The sequence below is a fragment of the Electrophorus electricus genome, chromosome 6, assembly GCF_041902795.1.
Source record: "Electrophorus electricus isolate QZ-2024a chromosome 6, ASM4190279v1, whole genome shotgun sequence".
NCBI classification, from domain to species: Eukaryota; Metazoa; Chordata; class Actinopteri; order Gymnotiformes; family Gymnotidae; genus Electrophorus; species Electrophorus electricus.
This window is the reverse complement of record NC_137502.1, coordinates 533,983-555,304: the sequence shown is the minus strand read 5'-3', so window position 1 is coordinate 555,304 and position 21,322 is coordinate 533,983. Positions and strand designations below refer to the sequence as shown.

Below are 21,322 nucleotides of genomic sequence, written 5' to 3'. Positions count from 1 at the left end.
TATATAGTGAACAGATGTCTGTCAACAGTCCTGTCAGTATATAAGCAGTCCCCTCATTATGCTACTTGGTTTCAGCATCAAAGATGAAGTCAGCAGGGAACATTTGTGGAGGAATGTCCCTCAGCTGTTCATCATAAGACCGCAGGGTCCAGAGTTTCTCCAGCTCGTAGACTTCTCTGGTCTCGGGCAGCATGAAGTGCACTACAATAGCACCTGCAAGGGGTGTTCATTACTGTACCAGGGCCGTAAGTAAGGCTATACCAGTGACGCTTAATGCTCATGTTTGAGGTCATACCTACCAAAGTCGATGCACATCCAGGCCTCAGCATCCCTGCCCTCTATGAGCGCGTTCGGATCACAGTCTCTTTTCATAAACTTGTACTGATACATGAAAAGCACAAAGATTTCAAAAAGTTTGGTTCATTTGCTTCAGTGGCTAGCTGTCAAATGTTTCTTTACCCATGTTATGAACTGTACTGCTTACAATATTTATGATTAAAGATTATTGATTACTGTTACCACTTTGATGGCATATAGAGCCATAGCCGTGAGATGCCTTGTTGATGAACCACTGATGACGATGAAATGCTCCGCGTATTTGAGCTCTTTCGGCACACGGATCACGCACATGTCTACAGCATTCTCTTGCCGAAGAAGAGACACCAGCACGTCAATGTTAAAAACGTCGCCAACTGTCATACAAACCCAATAAAGGGACACTGATCACAGAATTACAAACAGCGGATGGCGAGGTTTGGTGTAAGCTGTTGTCAGTTCTCCTGTGCTAGCGTTAACTTAGTTACTTACTGTGGTGCTGTTTAGGTCTTGTGTATGCAGACGTTGTAAAGTAGGGATCACTGACAGACGTATTGCTGCCGTTAGTGCAAAACCAACTGTTTTGTTCTGGAAAGTGAGGCTTTATGTACAAGGAAAGGTTGTTAGAAAGATGTGCGTTTTTATGTGGAAAACCTAAACTTTGAATATTCGTAACCTTCCAGTGCAACCCTCCATGGAAAGCATTCCTCCTTCTAAAAAAGGCCTGATTTAAGACCTTTAAAAACATATTTTGAGCAGTGTAAATTCTGTGTAAATTCAAAATGGTCACAAGCTCCTCGTTGAAGTAGATATTGCCCTCAAGCAGCCTGGAGTGCCACCATGGTTTAATAAACCTTTAACTTAACCCTGAAGTCTGGGTTGAACTAACTCGACCTGACATACCAGGGTTGTTGAATACTGCATCAAAATTTCAGTGATCTAAGTGAGTCAATTCTGGGTAGAATGAATTTAACTGGATCACGTTCTCGATTTACTACCAAAGCCACCATACCCCTGTGATATCTGTGTGTGTTTAGTCTATTTGCAAACAGACATAAGATTGTAGTCAATTGAGTGATTTAAAGTGACCGCTTTCTTTCTAACCCTGACCCTAACTCTAGCTAGAGTGTTGTAAAATATGAGGAATTCAATGTACTCTCCAGTTTTTATAGCATTAACACAGCCAATTTACTAAGTTTAAGATGTTTACAAATACAAAATAAGAAATAATATTTGTGTTTTAGTTGGCTACAAACTTATTCGGATTATAAGTATTTTTCTTCAGGCACATGCTCTAATACATGCAAGCAGGGTATACAAATATTGAGTTTCCAGTGTAGCCTACAAGTTACATTACAGTTACATTACTTTGAGGGGCTCATAACCCTGCTGACTTTCGAACATGTACTGTGTTGAAAATGTTTTAATGGACAGCTGACAGTAAATGGGTAGAGGGGGGCTGACACACTGTGAATGGTAACTGAAGATCTAATTGTACATTAACTGTAAAATGCACATTAAAATAGATAATAAAGTGATCAGTGGGTATAGGTTTTAAATAAAGTAGGTGATGAGATTGGAAGTGGACCTAAATGTGTGCACAAGTACTATAGATGACAATGCAAATTTAAGATGGAGCATGTTTATATACTTGTAATTCAATAAAGTATTACATTAACATTCCAATAGATATATCTTTGTAAACACCTGTAAAAGCTTTTGTTGAAAGGAGGTAATACTTAAAATACAGTGGGTTTAGAATGATTTCCAGTGCCAGTTTTCAAACTATGGAATTCATTAAGGTTCATTTTGTCAGTAATAGTAACCCTTTTCTGTTGGTTTGACATTGCTGTTTGAGTTCAATCACCGTTCAGTGAATTCCCCTTTTTTTATTTACAAAACACAAGGTCAACAGAAACATAATTTCTCAAATATTATACTGGACAGTGCCTTTACACTTATTTATGCAAATCACATAAGACTTTTCAAACAAGCTTAAAATAATATTTCACAAATTAAATGCACACTGTTCAAATATACCTATCTATTTGCCTACATAGGATCCTTTCATTTCCTAGTCAAATCTATAGAGCTGGTGAGGTTGTTTTTTTTTTTTTATTGTGTCCTTGCTGATGTTGCTTTGGTACCCAGAGAGCATCTTTGCACTGGTATTGATGTCAACTGGAATCAATTTGCACTGGTATTGAGGTCCACCAGAATAAACATACTTCTTCAGAAATATTCATAATTTTCAATTGGCTTTAAATTGGGTGCGGATGCTGGAAACTCCATAATCTGCTCCTCAGGAAACCCAGTTTCCTTGAACCATTTATGGGTATAATGGGTAGTGTGAGATGGGATGAGGGGGCACTGTCCCTTAGAAACATGAGTGAGCTGGGTTGGGGCGCTGTCCTGCATAGGCCACTCACTGTAAAATCGTTTTTGTTCATTTTTAAGCTTTGCTTAATAATTGTGAACAACAACTACTGTGTGCAAACAAAAATGCCTTTTTTTGGTCAAAACAGCAAGGGAAGTTGGATAACTGTCAGATGCTACGTAGGGACCAATTCTGGATTCATTTGGGGTAGATGGACATATCACAATATTTTTTTTCTCTTCATAAAATAAATTATTAACCCAAACAGTTTTTTATAGCAATCACTTTAAGGAGTTTATCTTTTTTTAACATTAGTGTATCTGAACATTGGAAACTGTGTCTGTTTGGTACAGTGTCTTCCTAATATGTTTTTCTAAATAAATAAATCTATTAAAATTCATAATATGACACCATTTGCATTACAAAACCAGAAGGCACATTTAAGTATTTACGTAAGTTTCTGCCAGACAAGGCATCTTTTGTCTCACAATATCTCTTAATATTTGTAATCAAATGGTCTTATGTTGCAAAATCCAGGGACCATGTACTTGCAATAGTCTCAGAATGGATGTACAGTTTGGCTGTGCCCTACTGGGTTGTGCAGGATTGGACTAGTTGTGTTGTTTTGAGTCTGTGGTATTGAGTTTGTAAAGTTGAGTTTATGTTGAGTCTGTGATATTGCGTTTGTTTGTTAAGTATGTAAAGTTGAGTCTGGAATCGAATATGTTGTGTTGAGTCTGTGGTGTTGAGTTTGTTTTGTGTCAAGTGTGATCTCTGTTAATACTGATTCATGCAGATGTATTTATTTGTCAGACTTTGAATGTCACTTTGAGAGAACAGCTCACTCTCAACAGAGCACATGTGCTTAAACAGCTCCATCATCTGCCTCTTCTCATCTGAATCCAGAAGCATCAGCACCACCTGAGTACAGACATACTCATGTTACCTTCATTTATTTATTAAGGCAACAAAAATAAATTCTCATAAAGAACATCTTGCTTAAGTAAAAAGCATGTTCACCTAGTGTTTCAGGTTCTTACCGAGAACCTTTCAGTGGTGTGGAGGTGACTGAGGATCTGGTAGACCGGACTGGGCTCAGCTGACAGAAGGAACAGGTCCAATGCCTGAAAGATGAAACTGAGGGTATGTGCATCCAGATGTGTGCTGATGTACTTGTAGTTGAGCACAGGCTGCAGTGTCTTTATGTGAACAAGCTGCATTTAGCACCTGGCCAAACTCATACACGCTGGACGGATGCTGGTTTATGCACTGACCACTGCTCCTCTGCCCTGCGTCCCAGCTGCTCTCTGCTGTCTCTCATCATCCTCCCACTCCACCTGCACAGTGATGGACCAGGTGTTCAGGGTCCAGGAATGTGCCAGATGGACAGTAGCACAGGGTAGTATTGTGCATCTAAGTAGTCTGACTGGGGAATTCAACCAAGCTGAAAGTGAATGCTACCAGTTATGATTCATGGGACAGAGTAACTCCATAATTGAATAGCAGGGGTATGTAGTTTGGTCTCCTTTGTCTGCAGAGTAGGAAGTGCAATAGGACCATTTACCCATCTCAGTGATAACTACACTCTTGCGAGGCTTTATGGGAAATCCTATGTCGTGCTGTTCCCTCAGCATGGCCATGACCTCTGCCAGCAGGACCGTGACCTCTGCTAGCTCACACTCAGCCCCCTGCACACTTGCATTTAAATGTAGAACCTCCTGCAAATCTAAGATACATGCCACATAATCCTACTCAAACACACACACACACAGGCACTGGAAGCACTGCACATTCAATTCCAAATGAAAACATGAACAAAATATCAATTTTTAAACTGAAAATGAAGAAAAAAGAATAATGGGCTGTTAAAAATAGCAATGTCTTAATTTTCATCTACAATCTCAAATTTACAGTATAAACTGAAAGTTGTTTACAGATTTATCTTATCTGTTGATCACTGAACTAATATTTAGTTGTAATTTCTGATTACTGCTTTACATGTGTGTGGCATGGAGTCAACTAACATCTGACACCCGCGAGCAGATATTCCAGCCCAAGATGACTGGACTACATTCCACAGTTCTTCTACACTTTTGGGTTTTGCATCAAAAACAGCATTTTAGATGCAAGTTCTCAGTCGGTTTGAGGTCTGGGGATTGGGCTGGCCACTTCATAATCTTAATCATAATCTTATTAGTCTGGAATCAGGATGTTGCCCACATGCTGGTGTGTTTGGGGTTGTTGTCCTGCTGAAACACCCATTTCAAGGGCATTTTTTCCTCTGCATAAGGCAATATGACCTCTTCCAGTATTTTGATATATTCAAACTGGTCCATGGTGCCTGATATGGGATGAATGGGTCTGACTCCAAAGTATGAGAAACATCCCCAAACCATTATGCTTGCATCTCCATGTTTTTCAGTCTTCACAGTGTACTGTGGCTTGAATTCAGTGTTTATGGGTCATCTGACAAACTGTCTGTGGCCTTTAGACCCAATAAGAACAATCTTGCTCTCGTCTGTCCATAGAATGTTGCACCACTTCTCTTTAGGCCAGTCAGTGTGTTCTTTGGCAAACTGTAACCTTTTCAACACGTCTTTTTTTCAGCAATGGTACTTTACGAGGGTTTCTTGCAAATATTTTGGCTTCACGTAGGTGTCTTCTGATTGTTGTAGTACTCACAGGTAACTGAAGATCCTCTTTGATTTCCCTGGAGCTGATCATAGGATGCTTCTTTGCCATTCTTGTTATTCCATGATCTACGCTGATGGTAGTATTTCTTTTCCTACCATGTGGGTTTTGTTTGCCATTTTAAAGCATTTGAGATCATTTTAGCTGAGCAGCCAATTATTTTCTGCACTTCTTTATATGTTTTCCCCTCTCCAATCAACTTCTTGATCAAAGTTCTTTCTCCTTCGGTACAATATCTGGAACGACCCATTTTACTCACTGAGCAAGGGCCAAAACCAGCAGGTACAACATTTGCTGCCCTCCTTCTTTAAATAAGGGCCATAATTGACACCTGTTTTTTCATAGAATGAATGACCTCACTAATTGAACTCCACACTGCTATTATTCTCAACATGCCCCTTTCATTAAATGAGTCAATTACACCCAATGAGCAGCATGCATGTTATGACTGTTGATTCTGTTGGTTGCCCTTTACTCAGCTACACCTAGTCATGAATTTTTCCCCCATGTATTATCTTTTCTGCCAAAATCAGTAATTAAATACATTAGTGATGTTAGACTGCTATGATTTTGCACATAACTGTATATATACACATCATATACCAATGCACACTAGCGTCTGTCAAAAACTTGCTTAACACTAACTGGCTTAATCCAAACAATAACCCTAACTCTAATTAAGCATCTAATAAAAAGAAAAATTGAAGTGTACACTTAATTCATATTTTATAGCCATGTTGCAGGAAAAAGGCATCTGAAATTCTCTCTCATGTTTGAATGTAAAAATAAGTGTTTTTCTAACTTAGTTGAACAGAACTACCAAAATAAAATTAGATGCAAAATATGTTATCATAGTGAGTTTCCAATTTACTAAGCTATGATTTCAAATTTACTAAGCTATGATTCTATGATTTCAAAACACTATGACTGTAGGTATTATGTATTCAATCAGGTCTGCTGGGTTAGGATTAGCAATAGGATGGAGTGTTTGAATCTGAATCAGCTGTGACCCTACATGCAAAATGAATGTACAGGGAGTATCTTTAATGCTCTCTTACCTTTAAGCCCTTATGGGCCAAGGCACGTTTGTAGAAGGCTTTCTTATTGGAAAGCTCAAGTTTTATGGCAGAGTCGCAGTCTTGCTTGGCTTCAACAAAGCGCTCTAGTTTAATAAAGCAGAGAGCTCTGTGATAGGAAAAGAACAGTTAGAATGCACTGTGATCCCAGCACAGCTCTTTTGTCTTCTCATATGAAAACATATAGCCTGGGGCTGACCCTGAGACTGCTGTGCAATGAGACAGCATGTAGTGACTCCAGACCACTTCAGACCAATCTACAGCAGTTTATTATAGCTAATAGCTATTAAAAAAGCCATTATAGCTAATAGCTCTTAGGTAAGTTTATTATGACTAATATTTACACTTAAGAGATGTGATGAATGTCACAGTCCTAAAGAGAAGCTTGACGCTTGCTTTGAGCGAATAGGTGATTACTCCACATAGCCATTATACAGTAATTACAGCTTAATTGGAAAGAGATTTTCATGATTTGTTCTTTAAACAAAACACTTTTGGCATGTTTCGTATGAAAATATCACACATCCTTAATTTATTGTGTGAATTATGATTGAAAGTTTTACAACATTCCATGGAAAAATGTTAGCATAAAATCCTCTTTAGCTTCATGGCTGGGGTTAGAGGTCAGCAAGGCGTAATACTGGCTCATCAGGTTGGTTTTACCCTAGGGACAGTTACCCTAACCCTAAGGCTAATCTTAGTGTCAGTTGAGTTTAAAACGTGATATGCATAGTGAGGTCCATCAGGTCAGTCGTGTGTTGCTGCAGCACATTAGCATTATTAGCATTTAATTATTAGTTTTTAAAGTGGTGGCTTTGAATTCTTACATTTTTATTTATTTTTCTATACTTTAAATTTGATTATTAGTAAGGATAATGTGTTTTCCCATATGTATAAACTTGTATAAACTAAATCTCTCTCTCTCTCTCTCTCTCTCTCTCTCTCTCTCTCTCTCTCTCTCGTATATAATTTTGTAACCTGCTTATCATCATGCTCTGATTATATTCAAATTATTGTCCAGCATATGAAAGCAGGAAATGAAAGAAACAGTATTTAGAACTGCTACAATCTCTCCAAGACAGAGATGCAAAGGAACACTGATCTGTTTCCAGACTACACTGACTATTCTGCAAAGCAAAACCAGAATAATAAGCACACTGACAGCTCAAAACCCAATGTAACAGTCTCTACATATGAGATACTAATACCTTTGGGATTAAATTCTTCTTTTGACATTAAACTGTACCTGCTGGTATAAACAGCACATTAATTTGCTTGGATTTGAAGGCATTTGCTGTATTTCATTGTTGCTTCCGGGTAATGGCCGTTCATCAACTCATCTCCTTCTTTCTTCATGGAAGTGAAGCTTTCCTCTGCTGTCCTGGCTGAAACACACACTCCAACTGCTGCAATTTTAATGCCAATAATAATGGAACATGTTCTAAACATATTAAATAGATATTTTCTTGCATACCAAGCACTAGGCAAACTTTTCACAGATATAATATTTATTATCGGTAGGTTGGTTATGGCCATGCACTCCAATAATATAGTGTGTGTGGTGTATGTGATGTGTGGATACTGACCCGCCTCCTGTGCTTGTCCTTATGTGCAAGTCACCGACTGTGCAGAGGGTGGAGCTTGTCTCCTGAACAACAGTGGGATGACTGGCAGCTTCTGCTTCCAGTCAGGACCATCCATCTCTGCTAGAAAATGAGTTATCCTTTACAAATCACACACACACACACAAATATACTGAACAAATATGCAATTGACATACAAATCTTCACTTTCTCTCTTTGTTTTTCTCTCTCTAAGTTTACTTCAAAAGGAATCATGGACTACAGTCTAACTATGCACCTACAAGGTATTGCTAATAAATATGTTTTTATTAAGTGAGTTAATATAAATCCTTTTAGAAAATTATATTTACTTGTATTGTTGTGGAAAATTCTGTAGTTATTTAGCATTATTTAGCTATTTACATTTCAGAGCAGTGGTAGATAGTTCATAAGGTTGTAATTCAAATTTCACAAAATAAAATACTCCATTACCCATACTATATTAATGCATAATACAGTATTACCTGTGCGTGTGTCTGTGTGTGTGTCTGTGTGTATGTTTGTATGTATGTATATACACACACATACACACAGTATACATAATACCATAATAATTGAAAGTGGGTGTGTGTGTGTGTGTGTGCACGTGCGTGTGCGTGTAATTCTTGGGCCGTGAACGTGTGTGTGTCTGTGTGCGTGTAATTCTTGGACTGTGAACGTGTGTCTGTGTGCGTATAATTCTTGGGCCGTGAAAGTGTGTGTGTGTGTGCGTGTAATTCTTGGGCGGTGTGTGTGTGTGTGTGTGTGTGTGTGTGTGTAATTATTGGGCTGTGATGTGTGTGTGTGTGTGTGTGTGTGTAAAATTATTGGGCTGTGGGGGTGTGTGTGTGTGTGTGCGTGTAATTCTTGGGCTGTGGTGTGTGGGTGTGTGTGTGTGTGTGCGTGCGTGTAATTCTTGGGCTGTGGTGTGTGGGTGTGTGGGTGTGTGTGTGTGTGCGTGCGTGTAATTCTTGGGCTGTGTGAGTGTGTAATTCTTGGGCCGTGTGTGTGTGTGTAATTCTTGGGCCGTGTGTGTGTGTAATTCTTGGGCCGTGAACGTGTGTGTGTGTGTGTGTGTGTGTGTGTGTGTGCGCGCGTGCGTGGCGTGTAATTCTTGGGCCGTGAACGTGTGTGTGTGTAATTCTTGGGCCGTGAACGTGTGTGTGTCTGTGCGCGTGTGTGTGTAATTCTTGGGCTGTGAATGTGTGTGTGTGTTTGCGTGCGCGCGTGTAATTCTTGGACCGTGAAAGTGTGTGTGTGTGCGCACGTGTAATTCTTGGCCCGTAAACGTGCATGTGTGCACGCGCGCATGTAATTCTTGGGTCATGAACGTGTGTTTGTGCGCGTGTAATTCTTCGGCTGTGAACGTGTGTGTGCGTGTGTGTGTGTGTGTATGTGTGCGCATGTAATTCTTGGGCTGTGAACGTGTGTGTGCGTGCGTGTAATTCTTGGGCTGTGAACGTGTGTGTGCGTGCCTGTAATTCTTGGGCCGTATGTGTGTGTGTGTGTGTGTGTGTGTGTGCGTGTAATTCTTGGGTCATGACCGTGTGTCTCTGTGTGCAATTCTTGGGCCATGAACGTGTGTGTGCGCGCGTGTAATTCTTGGGCTGTGAACGTGTGTGTGTGTGTGTGTGTAATTGTTGGGCTGTGGTGTGTGTGTGTGTGTGTGTGTGTGTGTGTGTGTGTGTGTGTGTGTGTGTGTGCGTGTAATTGTTGGGCTGTGTGTGTCTGCATGTATGTGGGATACATCTGTAATTCATGGGCTGAGATGTGTGTGGGATTTGTCTGTAATTGTTGGTCTGTGGTGTGTGTGTGTGTGCGTGTGTGGGTGGGATGTATCTGTAATTTGTGGACCATAGTGTGTGTGTGTGTGTGTGATTTGTGAATCATGATATGTGTGTGCTTTGCAGTAGTACTCCAGAGACTCATATGCCATCACCCTGCTCAGTAATACCTTCACATTCAATGGCTGCAGCTCCAGGGCTCTGAGACAAAGAACCACACAACAGAATAAGACAAAACTCAAATGAGAACTGGTACTCCACTGGGGCCTCATAGGGTTAAGAAGCGTTTATGTATAGTTATTATGCATAGTTATAGGCTCATAGCTATTATGGGAAGATTTATTATGGCTCATATTTATGAGCAGGTTTATTATGGCTAATAGTTATTACAGGCATAAGTTTAGGGGTCAGGGGTTAGAATGAGGAATTGGAATGGTTGTAATAGAAGAGGACCGGGGTCAGGGGTTAGAGTGAGGAGTTGGGAAGGATGTGATAGAAGAGGACCGGGGTCAGGGGTTAGAGTATTTGGTCCATGTCGTGCAGCTAAGCACTCACCTGTTGCAGTCTGCTATGCAGTCAGAGCTGCAGGTAACAGGCAGCTCTGTTTGAGTACAACATGCACAGATCCTCTGGACTGCTGAGGCCTAGAAGGGAAAATGGATAAGGAGAGATAAATGGAAACAAAAGGAGGCAGAATGAAACCAGGAGCTGCAAGACTAATAGAACATTGAAGTCTATCTCATTAGGCAATATGGAAATCCATCTCTGTAGGGAATATGGAAGTCTATTTCACTAGGCAATATGGAAGTCCATCTCTGTAGGGAATATGGAAGTCCATCTCTGTAGGGAATATGGAAGTCTATCTCTGTAGGGAATATGGAAGTCCATCTCTGTAGGGAATATGGAAGTCTATTTCACTAGGCAATATGGAAGTCTATTTCACTAGGGAACATGGAAATAAAATTCTCACTTGAATTTTTTTCTCTAAAAACATGCCCTGGCAAGAAAATAAGACCAAATGTTAAATTATAAGTGCAGGAACGTAATCGCACCAAGGGCAGATCTAGGTGTGTGTGTGCGTATGTGTATGCGTATGTGTCTGTGTATGCATGTATTTGTGTGTGTGTGTGTGTGTGTGTGTTTATACATGGCTGTGTGTGCGCTTGTGGATATAGACGTGTATGAGGTAGAGACTCCGAATTAACACGATCTGGAGGTATGTGAATGTGCACATGCATGTGTGTGTGGATGTTTGTCTGTGTTTGTATGTGTGTGAGTGTGTGTATGCATGGTTGTATGCGCATATATATGTGTGTGTGTGTGTGAGGTAGAGACTTGGTGCTAGCATATCCAAATGCATCTGAAGGTAGGTAGGTGTGTGTGTGAGAGAGAAAAAGTTGCCAGTTCAAGTCCCACCACCACCGGGTTGCTGCTGTTGGGCCCCTGATCAAGACACTTAACCCTCAATTGCTTAAGTTGTGTTCAGTCAGAATTGTAAGTCGCTTTGGATAAAAGCGTCAGCTAAATGCGATAAATGTAAATGTGTGCGTGTGTCTGCGTGCAAACATGTGTAGGTATGTTTTTGTGTATAACAGTCTGAGAGTAATACTAGCATATCCCAGGGCAGATCTGGATGTGTGTGTGTGTGTGTACCTACTTCTGTGAACTTTTTAATTGCCTGCATGTACTTCTCCAGAGCAGCTACAAACTGTCCAATCTTGAAAAGCTGGTTCCCTTCACTCTTTAGCTGGGCCACTATGCTCCAGCTACACAGTTTCGCTCCGCTGTGGCCCAAGCTGGGACAGTCATATTGCTGCCATCCTGCTGAGCTGTGGTGTCATTGGTCTGACTCTTCCTGTCGCCATGCTGAGCTGTGATGTCACCGGTAAGGCCCCTCCTCTTCACAGTGTCTGTCACTCCCTCTGCCTGCACCTTTTGTCTGCCCCAACCCATGTCCCCTCTTACTGCCTCCTGAACAACAGTCTGATCATCTGATAGAGACAGAGAGGGGAGGGAGTGAGAGATGGAGATGGAAAGGGGGAAAGAGATAGAGGAAGAGGGAGAGGGAGAGAGGGAAAGAGCGAGAGACAAATACATTTATGATAAAGGGGTGGAGAGTGTCTGGAATAATTATATAACAGCAGGGGATTAAAGAGAGGCATTTTGCAAATGGAGTTCCAGGAACAATTTCAAATAAAGGGGTGAAAATCACATGGTGTAACTTAAACACTGCAGTGATGCAGGCCCCTACCACACTTGCTTAATATGAGAAAAGAAAAGGATTAGAACAAGGTTAGTGTTAGAATAAGGTTAGAACAGGGTTAGAGCAAGATTAGAATAAGGTTAGAACAGGGTTATGGAAATGTAAATGTAAAATGTTAAGTTTAGAAAAGGGTTAGAACAAGGTTAGAACAGGGCTAGAACAGGGTTAGCCAGGGTTAGGATTGAGCAAGGGTTAGAACAGGTTTAGGCGTAGAACAAGGTTAGAACAAGGTTAGAACAGAGTTAGAACAGGGTTAGGGTTAGAGCTGGTTTAGAACAAGGTTAGGGTTAGAACAAGATTAGAATAGGGCTAGAACAAGGTTAGGCTTAGAACAGGGTTAGAGTTAGAAAAGTTTGATAGATTAGGTTCAAATTTTGTTTCTAGGAAATAGATTCCCACTAAGTATGGAAAGTGACATCCATGACCATTACTTATGCATGTGCCTGTGCCAGCGAGTTTCTCCAATGCTAATGACCTTTTCCAGATCCAATGATACCTCTATGATTGAAATATCCCCTTTCTACCTGTCTGAAATATTTGAAAATATTTTCACTAACAAAAGCATAAATTCAGTTAAAGTTTTAAAACATGCTTTGGTCTGTGTGAGCAGTAGCTTCTTAAGGATCATCTTTATCATATGTTATCTCTTACTATCTGGAATGTCTCTCTCATCTTTATCATATTCTTCCTCTTCCACTTCTTGTATGAGTAGCTTTGTGCTCTTGCTTGGTTTGTCCTGCATGTCGACCTTTATGTTCTTATTGACATCCCTCAGGAGACTCTGTAAAACAATCATATTAACCCTAAACCTCTGTAACACAGATTAAAATACCCTTTCAGAACAGTGAATATATGACTTTTATTTAAGTAAAGCACAGTTTCAGGCACACATTCAGTTCATTGGTAAGATACAGACTAGATAGCATTAAACACAGTAAGATATGATCTAGAGAGTATGAACCACAGTAAACTATGATCTACAGAGTATTAAACGGACAGTAAGCTATAATGTAGACAGTGTTGTGGGAGGAGTCCCACCTGTGCAGTCACATTGTGTGGCTCCAAGTGCATCACAACAGTGAGGTCATCATGGGCCATGAGCAGGTTCCCCAGGTGTTTATGCACAGTGGCAACATGCAGCAGAGCTTCAAGTTCAAGTTCACACAACAAACCAATTAACGCACCATCACACACAGCTACGGGACGTTCGCACTGTCACACACAGCTACAGGACAGTCGCACTGTCACAATACAGCTACAGCAGCACTAAAAGTTCGTATACACTACAGCAGCACAAAGTTAGTATACAAAAAATATTATTTTGTATAACCTATGATGTAGACCACTGATTGTTATTTGTTAAAATGTACTGCTGCACTCAGTACTTTTATGTAAGTGAATATTTTGTTGCATGTTCTTTGTTTTGTTTTCTGTTTGTCAAATGATGTCCTTAGTATATCTCACAAGTTGGTTTTTGTTATTTTGTTATTTTGTCAGAGCCTGGTGTTACTGTTTAAGCTCACAAATATATGACCCATGGAAAGGACACATCATTGAAGAGCAGTGCTGAAAGGTGGTGCAGAGCCATGACCTCTGACCCTGTACTTTATTGATGGTGTTGTAACACATAGGCACCTTTTGGTATTTTCAGGCTCCAGGTGCAGCACCCTCTCACAGTCGCTCATTGCATCATGCCATTGCTGCAGTTTGATCTCCGTCTGGGCCCGGTTATTATAGGCTGCAGCCGTTGGCAGGAAGGACACACTTCTGATGACACACCACACCAGGAGTACCACACAAAAACCATTATGGAAAACAAAGCAGGAATTTCTGTTAAGGAAATGAGGTAAAACTATGTTGAATAGTCCTTTATAGATGATTGATAATCATGATGTGTAACATTGCCATAAATGACTGAGTCTGGAAACAATTGCAGTTAAGTTTACACAAAAGTGTAGAAGTTTACCTCAGATCACAGGTGTCTGACCTTTGAATTGTTCCAACTAACCATAACCTCAAGCCTAATCCTAACCCTCACTGTAGCTCTAATCCTGACCAAAATATAGTTAAAATCTAGTTACAGAATGTCTATAACAGCTTGTTGAGAATGATAAACTGGAATATATTTTATACCTGTTACATGTTCACTTTAACATCTACAGATATGAACTTGTTCAGATTTACTTGAGCAATTGAGGGTTAAGGGTCTTGCTCATGGGCCTAACAGTGGCAATTTGGCAGTGGTTGGCCTTGAACCAGCAACCTTCCGATTACAAGTCAAGTACCTTAACCACTGAGCTCCAAATAATGTAAAAAAAAACAAAACAACTGAATTCATTGGATTATAAACAAATCTTATTTATGCAGTTAATTAAATATATCTGGATTAATACTGAATGTATTCAGATGCTTCAGTATTGCTACATCATTGGAATATTACTGAAAGTCTGTTAAGTGTTCATTTAATCTAAAGAAGCCTCTCATAATGAACTCGAAATGACTTAAGCTCACCTAGTGTAGAAGGCCACAGCCTCCTCATAATCACTTGCTCTGAAAGCATCATTGCCCTTGTCCTTCTCACGGTGTGCTAAAACAGCTTTCTCCTGCCGTGTGAGTGCTGAAGTATGTAAACAAAACATTTCATCATTCACATTTAACAAGAGGATGATGTAAAAACATTTAAGGGAACAAAAGGGTGAAATAATATCTAATTTTTGTGTGGTAACAACTATCCTCCTGTACAAATTACAATTAAACAAATAATATTAAAGAATATGTATAAATCCACCTGTTGTCAATTATCCTTTTGATGTTTGGCAGACTGTGATTGACAATGGCAGGAAAAGAATTCTTTGTGACACTCCTCAATTTTAGCACAATCTTTTTCAACATCAAATCTGGGAAAATAAATATATAAATACATAAATACTTGATAACATTTTGCATTGAGCCTTTACATGCGTGTACTGAGTTAAAATGCACATGCTTATGGCTGCAAGTTATGATATGGACAGACTGGTTTACTGTATTAGCCCTACATTACCTTACAGCATGAAATAGACCTATAAACATTTTTACATACACCTAGATAGTAGTAGCAGTAGTTCTAGTGATTTACATTGTTCAAAAGTACATTAAACAATGGAAATAACAATGAATACAAGTGCAGTTCGTCAGCAGTATGTAGTTTGATTTGTTTATAATAGCCCTTGTATAGCTGCACTTTGTCTGTGTCACTAATTTGGCAGTATTTCAGTCCATAATAAACAAAAAACATCTGACAAATCTTGTTATTCAGTTTCTGGACATGACCGCAAACTACAAATTTGTATGTGTGAAGATGCATTGAGTTTTTCTTTTGTACAGACACCGGGTTTTTCCACAGTGTATACAAAGATATCCAGCCACTAACTTTGGCCATTTAGTTTGCTCCTTGACATACTGATTTGACATTGACTATGGGTCAGGAAACTTACCCGATGGCTAAGGCAAGTTTATTAGGGTACAACAGTAGTCCCCAACCTCATGCTTAAAATAACCATATGGGATATCTGGGTGATCAACCTGATGATTGCATTTGACTGGTTTACAGCCACAAATGTGCGACAACCAGTTTTCTGCTGGCCAATCATTAAAATAAATGGAGAAGCCATGCGGATAATCCATATTCATACATCTGACGCCACTATATTACTGTCTCTTTCTGCAGCCAGTTAAGCTCCTCTCACAAACAAAGATGATTTAGATTTCAATTCTGTGCTTCAAGTAAGTAAAATTCTTTTCTAATATCAGGGAAATGCATTACGGTTTTTGTGCATAATAATGAACCATATACTTGTGGTTGGCAGAGTGTTGAAATGCAAGAGTGTTCTTTTAATTATTTGGCAATTATTTAATACTCAGTATAATGTACTGCTAGCTGGCTGACCTTACACATTAGACCTTAAGTGACAAATGGTGTCCAAATTAACAATATTTACCTGTATGCGATCAGTGATCTGTTTCCATTCATCCTTAGAGAAACTAGCAGCTGTTGCTGAAGAATTCTGCTTCCTTAGGGTGTGACTTTTAGGATCCAGTTTCTCTATGTGCTTCTCACAGAATTTAATCAGGTTGGGATATATAACTTCTTTGCCTGACCTGAGAGCAAATAAGGAAAAAAACAATCCTCAATACTCAAAATAAGACCCTGATATGCAGGAGTCAATTTAATTAAGATATGGCAGAACAGAAAGATAACCGAGTACCTAAGAACCTTTAGTATCTTCTTCAAATACGTCAGGTCGACACATTTTTCAATGTAGCCATTAGTCGAGATGTTCGACAGAAACTTCTTGTTTGCCATTAAGGAGAGAGGACACAGCCTCGGCGATCATTCTACCTATCCTAGCAGCATTAGAAACGCAATATCTGAATATATACAGGCAGGAAGCTAAAGTATTATACCCAAAGATTTTCGTAAGATGTTCCTGTTTAGTCACATTTTAAAAGATGGCTAGCTACATACAAGCACTTAAAAATTTTTACACAAGTAGATCTTACATTACACGATGTGTGATGCCAGAAATTATTTCATGCAAAACCTGTGGAAATTAGCCTTTTTGTAATCTACAGAGTACTGCTCAACTATAAGACCATCACTATAAGCATACCTATAAGTAGCTAGGAGTCAAACATCTTAACATTTTGGATTATGCTTAAAAACATTGACTTCAAATTTCTTTGCTGTAAATGCTGCTTAATTGACCTCATTACATGGGGTACATTAAAATAGAAAATCATCACAATCTACTCAAATTAAAAGGGAGGAACCAATGAAATAGCTGATATGGGTTGAATGACTAGGCTTTAGACTATACAAGGCCCTTAACCCTTATGCAATTTTATGAGCTCGTCTATTGGCTCAGTCATATCTTTTGGAACACCAAATGTTGTTCCTTTAGTAACACTGCTGTGTTAGTGTTCACTTATATGATATAAGTATATTAATAATTTATATATGTGTAGGGACACTAAAAAAGGAAAACTGCTTACTGTTTATTGTGTGTTTGGTTTTATTATGTTTATACTGAGTGTAAAGGACTCAACTTCCCAGCATCCGTTTATTTTGCGCGCCAATCTTCTGGGTAGAACTGTAGTGAACTGACCAATCAGATGACTTGGGCTTAAGTGACGTTTCCCCAACCTATCCATGATAACTAGCGGATAGACTGGGGATGAGAAGGGGCTCGTCTTTCATGCTCTGGAGAGATTTTTTGGATCTTTCCCTCAAAATACTGTTTGGAGACTTAATATAATCAGCCAAAACTGTACTGCTCTCTGTTTGTGCTGTTTGTTAGTATTTAAAGTGTAGTATTCTCACCACTAAAGGTGTTATTTTATATTTTTGTCCTTTCCACTGAGCGAGTTAGCCTCTTTGAGTCGAAACTACACATTACACTACTAAACTAACATCTGTAATTCCTTCGTGGTGAAGAGGAACTAAGCATGTGGCTAATGAAATGTGGAGTGTGAGTATGAAGAGGAGAACTCTAGCTCTGGTAAGGAAGGCTGCTGTTCCACAGAGGAGGACATCAGCTCCAGAGAGGATTGTAGTACTAGGACATGGGCAAGCCAGCATATGAAAGACAAAACCAGCAAATTCAAAAGATTAAACAAAACTATAAAAAGAGATTGATTATTAGTCAGTTTTGTTTGAATAATACAACTTCAAGCCATTTTTAATTGAATTTTCCTGTAAGAAACTAAAAGAAATTCAGTGAGAAGCACAAATAATTACCTGAAAATAAACTTTTAAGCAAACAAGACACTCTGGGTGATGAGTAAAAGCCACCTGTTAGTGGGCATGCAGGTGCAGAGTCTAGCAGGAAGGAATCCTCTCTCCTCTGACCACAAGCCCTGGCATTCTGCTTGCTGATGAAATTCATGCTGGTAAAGAGAATATTTGTGTATATTTTAGGTTTATTCTACACTGCTTTATGGCAAGTATACACTGACTTTCCAACAGACCCTTGACCAGTTGCCAGATGTCCTCAACACTCAGCTGAATGCCATGGACCTTCATTAGTAATTAAAATGCCTTGCCCCTGGAAAAGACAAATACTTAATTCTGATGGTCTGAAGGTGTTCAACAAACTGATCAGAAAGCCTGATAAATTTAGCTGTATTTCTAAAGGTTACATCTCTTACAAAGGAAATTAGACCGCAGTTACTATCTAACAGGGGGAGACTCCTAAATCTTTACAGAATTATATATGGAAACGGCAGCTCACGGCTGGCACCTGGAGCTGAGCATGTGCATGAAGTAGAATATCTTATGTTTTGGGGTCAAAGAAGGGCCAGATGATTAATCTGCTTGCGCAAAAAGGTGGAAGAGCCTCGGCATGACCAAACTTTGGGCAACCGTAGTTCATTGCCCAAGTTGTTCCAAGATGGGACATTCCAATCTCTTGACTTCTGTGAACTTTTCTGAAGTCCCCGAGGTTGGTGTCCTGAGAAGCACACAGGTGTATAGCTGTCTGAGCATCCCCTGATGAAGGTATGGAGTTGATTAGTTTTAATTTAATTACTGTTGGCCAAACATTCTACCAATAACAAAAGAAGATGACTAAGTTGACTGAGTAGTGAAGAGAAAATTAAACGAGTATAGACAGACTAACAAACTGGGCATAAGACATATAGAATAAGATGCTTTTCTAAGTATGCTATTCTTCTCGCGAGAGGTTCCAGATGAATTTACTTCTTGTAGAGTTTAAACTGACTGTCTGCTGGTTTTTAACTACTGATCTCAGGGGCGGTATGAGAAGGAATGGCTCAACAGCTCTGTTCATGCATGTTCATGGATTCTTTGTCTCAGTCTTAGTGTAACGTTGAGTGGTAAGGAGTTGGACACATGCAGAGAAGAGCGAGATTTATTCAGGGGTAATCCAGAATCAGAGTCGTAGTCCAGGGTCAAAGAGCCAACACGGAGTATACGGGCATACATGATTAACAAGACAAGGGATAGGATACACAAAAGCCAGGAGACACAAAGAAAAAGTACACGAAGGCAAACAGGAAGCAGGCTATAATAAAGGCCAAGGAACACAGAGGCTAAGAACACAAAGGCATGGAGTACACACTTACAGACTTGCAAAAACATCAAAACAACCAAACAAACGCAAAGAAGCCTAACAATGAAGAGACAAAACACAGGGAGCAAGAAAGGGTTTAAATACAAGAATCAAAAGGTAGAAACGAGGGACAGGTGCAAGCAATGAAACGAGGGGTGGAGAAAATGAAACAGGAACGGAACTAAAAAACACAAACGACAGGGAAAACACTGAACACGGAACCTGGGCGGGACTGATCGTGACGCTTTGTCAGGCATTTACCTCGAATTAGCTTACAACACAAATTAATTAATTATAGTAAATAAAGAAAGAGGGAGATAAAACACCTGGAACTCAGGACCATATTGAGATATTGATATTTGGGGATAGGGGATAATTGTCTTTTAAGCCATAATAGGTGGGAACATCTCTATCAGATTAATTTCACCTGACCACTTAGTTCGCATATTTCTAAATGAGAGGAAAATGTTCTTACAAACAATACAAAGGACACAGTTATATAATGGAAAACAGTTACATTTTTCATTAAGAGAAGGACAACTTGGAGAGAGAAAGCATGGTTATTACACAAATGTCATAATTGTCCTAATATTAATAGTTCAAACAGTCTTCCTCTGTCTGCTATAAACACTGTACACATGTTAAATATCCTGTTGAAGAAGGCTCCTGATACAATGAAATGACTTCCAGGCGCACTGAAAATTGTTTTACAATTTGATTCAAGTTGTTTGATTAGAATGGTAGAGAATTCAAGTTCTACATTATGACACAATGTTGTTGATCTACTGTAGGAGTCACTTCTAGAATCCTGTAGAACAGACACCCGACTAGGAAGCGCATTACATTATTTAACAGAACTGCTGATAAAGTTATTGACAGTATGATATGTGCTTTTCAAAATAATGATTTGTGATTTTTTTTCTCCAATCATTCTTGCAAATCTAGTAGCTCAGTATGTCAGGCAGAAAACTTGTGAAGGTGGCAAAAGGCATGTAAGTCATTGATTCGATTTTCTAAGGAAAAATGTTAATTACCATAAAGTGATTGTACACTATAAATGTAAAGAATATTGAATTGCATTATTTTATGTGCTTTTAAGTCTGGTCATTGGTCATTTTCTCTTCACATACTGTCTGAGGCTAACTGATGCTTCACATTTTGAGTCTGCTTCAGTTGCCTTGGTATACAAAGCTTGTAAAGACAGGAAAGATAATCAAAGTTATTAAATATAATTTAATATGTGAGGAAAATGTCAACATTCATGAAGAGTGATTCGTACAGTGAAAATCCATAATACATAATTAGAGTGTTAAGTGCTATTCTTAATGGCCTTTCATCCTTTTCTCTTCACATACTGCTTGAGACCACCGCAAGAACTCAAGTTGGACAGCAGAAAGCTTGTGAAGGCAAAAAAGGTAACGTTATTAAATACAGTTTGATACAGAGTGGCATTATGTTCCAAATTGCATAGTGAGTGATGTCGTGAGTTTTCACATTTTTTACTCAAAGTGCATAAGTAGCTAAATTGGTATGTATCATTTTTCTTCAAATATTGTTTCAGCCCATCTCAAGTTCAAAGTTCAAAGTTCAAAAAGGTTTTATTGTCATTTCGGTTATATACGAGTACACAACAAAAACGAGACAATGTTCCTCCAGGACCATGGTGCAACACAAAACAACAGTGCAACAGACAACATGCTACACAAGTGCAAACAGTCCAATATAGTGCAAAAATGTCATTAAATAAACAATAATAAATACAGAACAGGACAAATACAAAATGAGTAGACAGTGCAATTATTTAGTGCAGGACACAGTCCTGGGAATATGTAAAGTGAGTTGTGCATAGTAGTCAGTGACATGCTACACTGAACATAGCAGTCACCGGTCGTAGCCAGAAGAGTTCAGAGTACAATTTTAGATTAGTACAGTACTCTAGCAGCAAGTAGGATAATGTGCAAGACTGCAACAGGAGTGCATAGTTTATTTGTGTGAGGTTTGACTTCAGCACTAGTCCAATGCAAAACAATGTGTGAGTGTGTTTATAGATTTGTATTTATGTATGTGTGTGTGTGTGTGTGTGTGTATAAGCATTTATAAAAG

General features: G+C 39.2%; 2 protein-coding genes across 2 annotated transcripts; both read right to left on the bottom strand.

Annotated features, from left to right (window-relative positions):
* Positions 1 to 61: 61 nt before the first annotated feature.
* On the bottom strand, positions 62 to 3,912 carry LOC113587195 (mitochondrial assembly of ribosomal large subunit protein 1). Its single transcript, XM_027025751.3, has 5 exons — positions 3,733 to 3,912; positions 3,538 to 3,613; positions 520 to 692; positions 300 to 381; positions 62 to 213 (listed from the first exon to the last, which is right to left on the bottom strand). Exons 1-5 carry the CDS (start codon positions 3,910 to 3,912, stop codon positions 62 to 64), a joined length of 663 nt encoding a protein of 220 aa, XP_026881552.3.
* Positions 3,913 to 3,954: 42 nt separating this feature from the next.
* On the bottom strand, positions 3,955 to 16,452 carry LOC113587196 (sperm-associated antigen 1). The gene is given in 16 exon segments (XM_081715310.1): positions 3,955 to 4,136; positions 4,257 to 4,440; positions 9,964 to 10,045; positions 10,400 to 10,429; positions 10,431 to 10,488; positions 11,498 to 11,599; positions 11,695 to 11,835; positions 12,759 to 12,888; positions 13,146 to 13,252; positions 13,735 to 13,874; positions 14,619 to 14,739; positions 14,909 to 14,970; positions 14,972 to 15,004; positions 15,156 to 15,169; positions 16,088 to 16,247; positions 16,355 to 16,452. Coding segments are annotated over 16 exon segments (1,644 nt in total).
* Between the last annotated feature and the right edge of the window lie 4,870 nt (positions 16,453 to 21,322).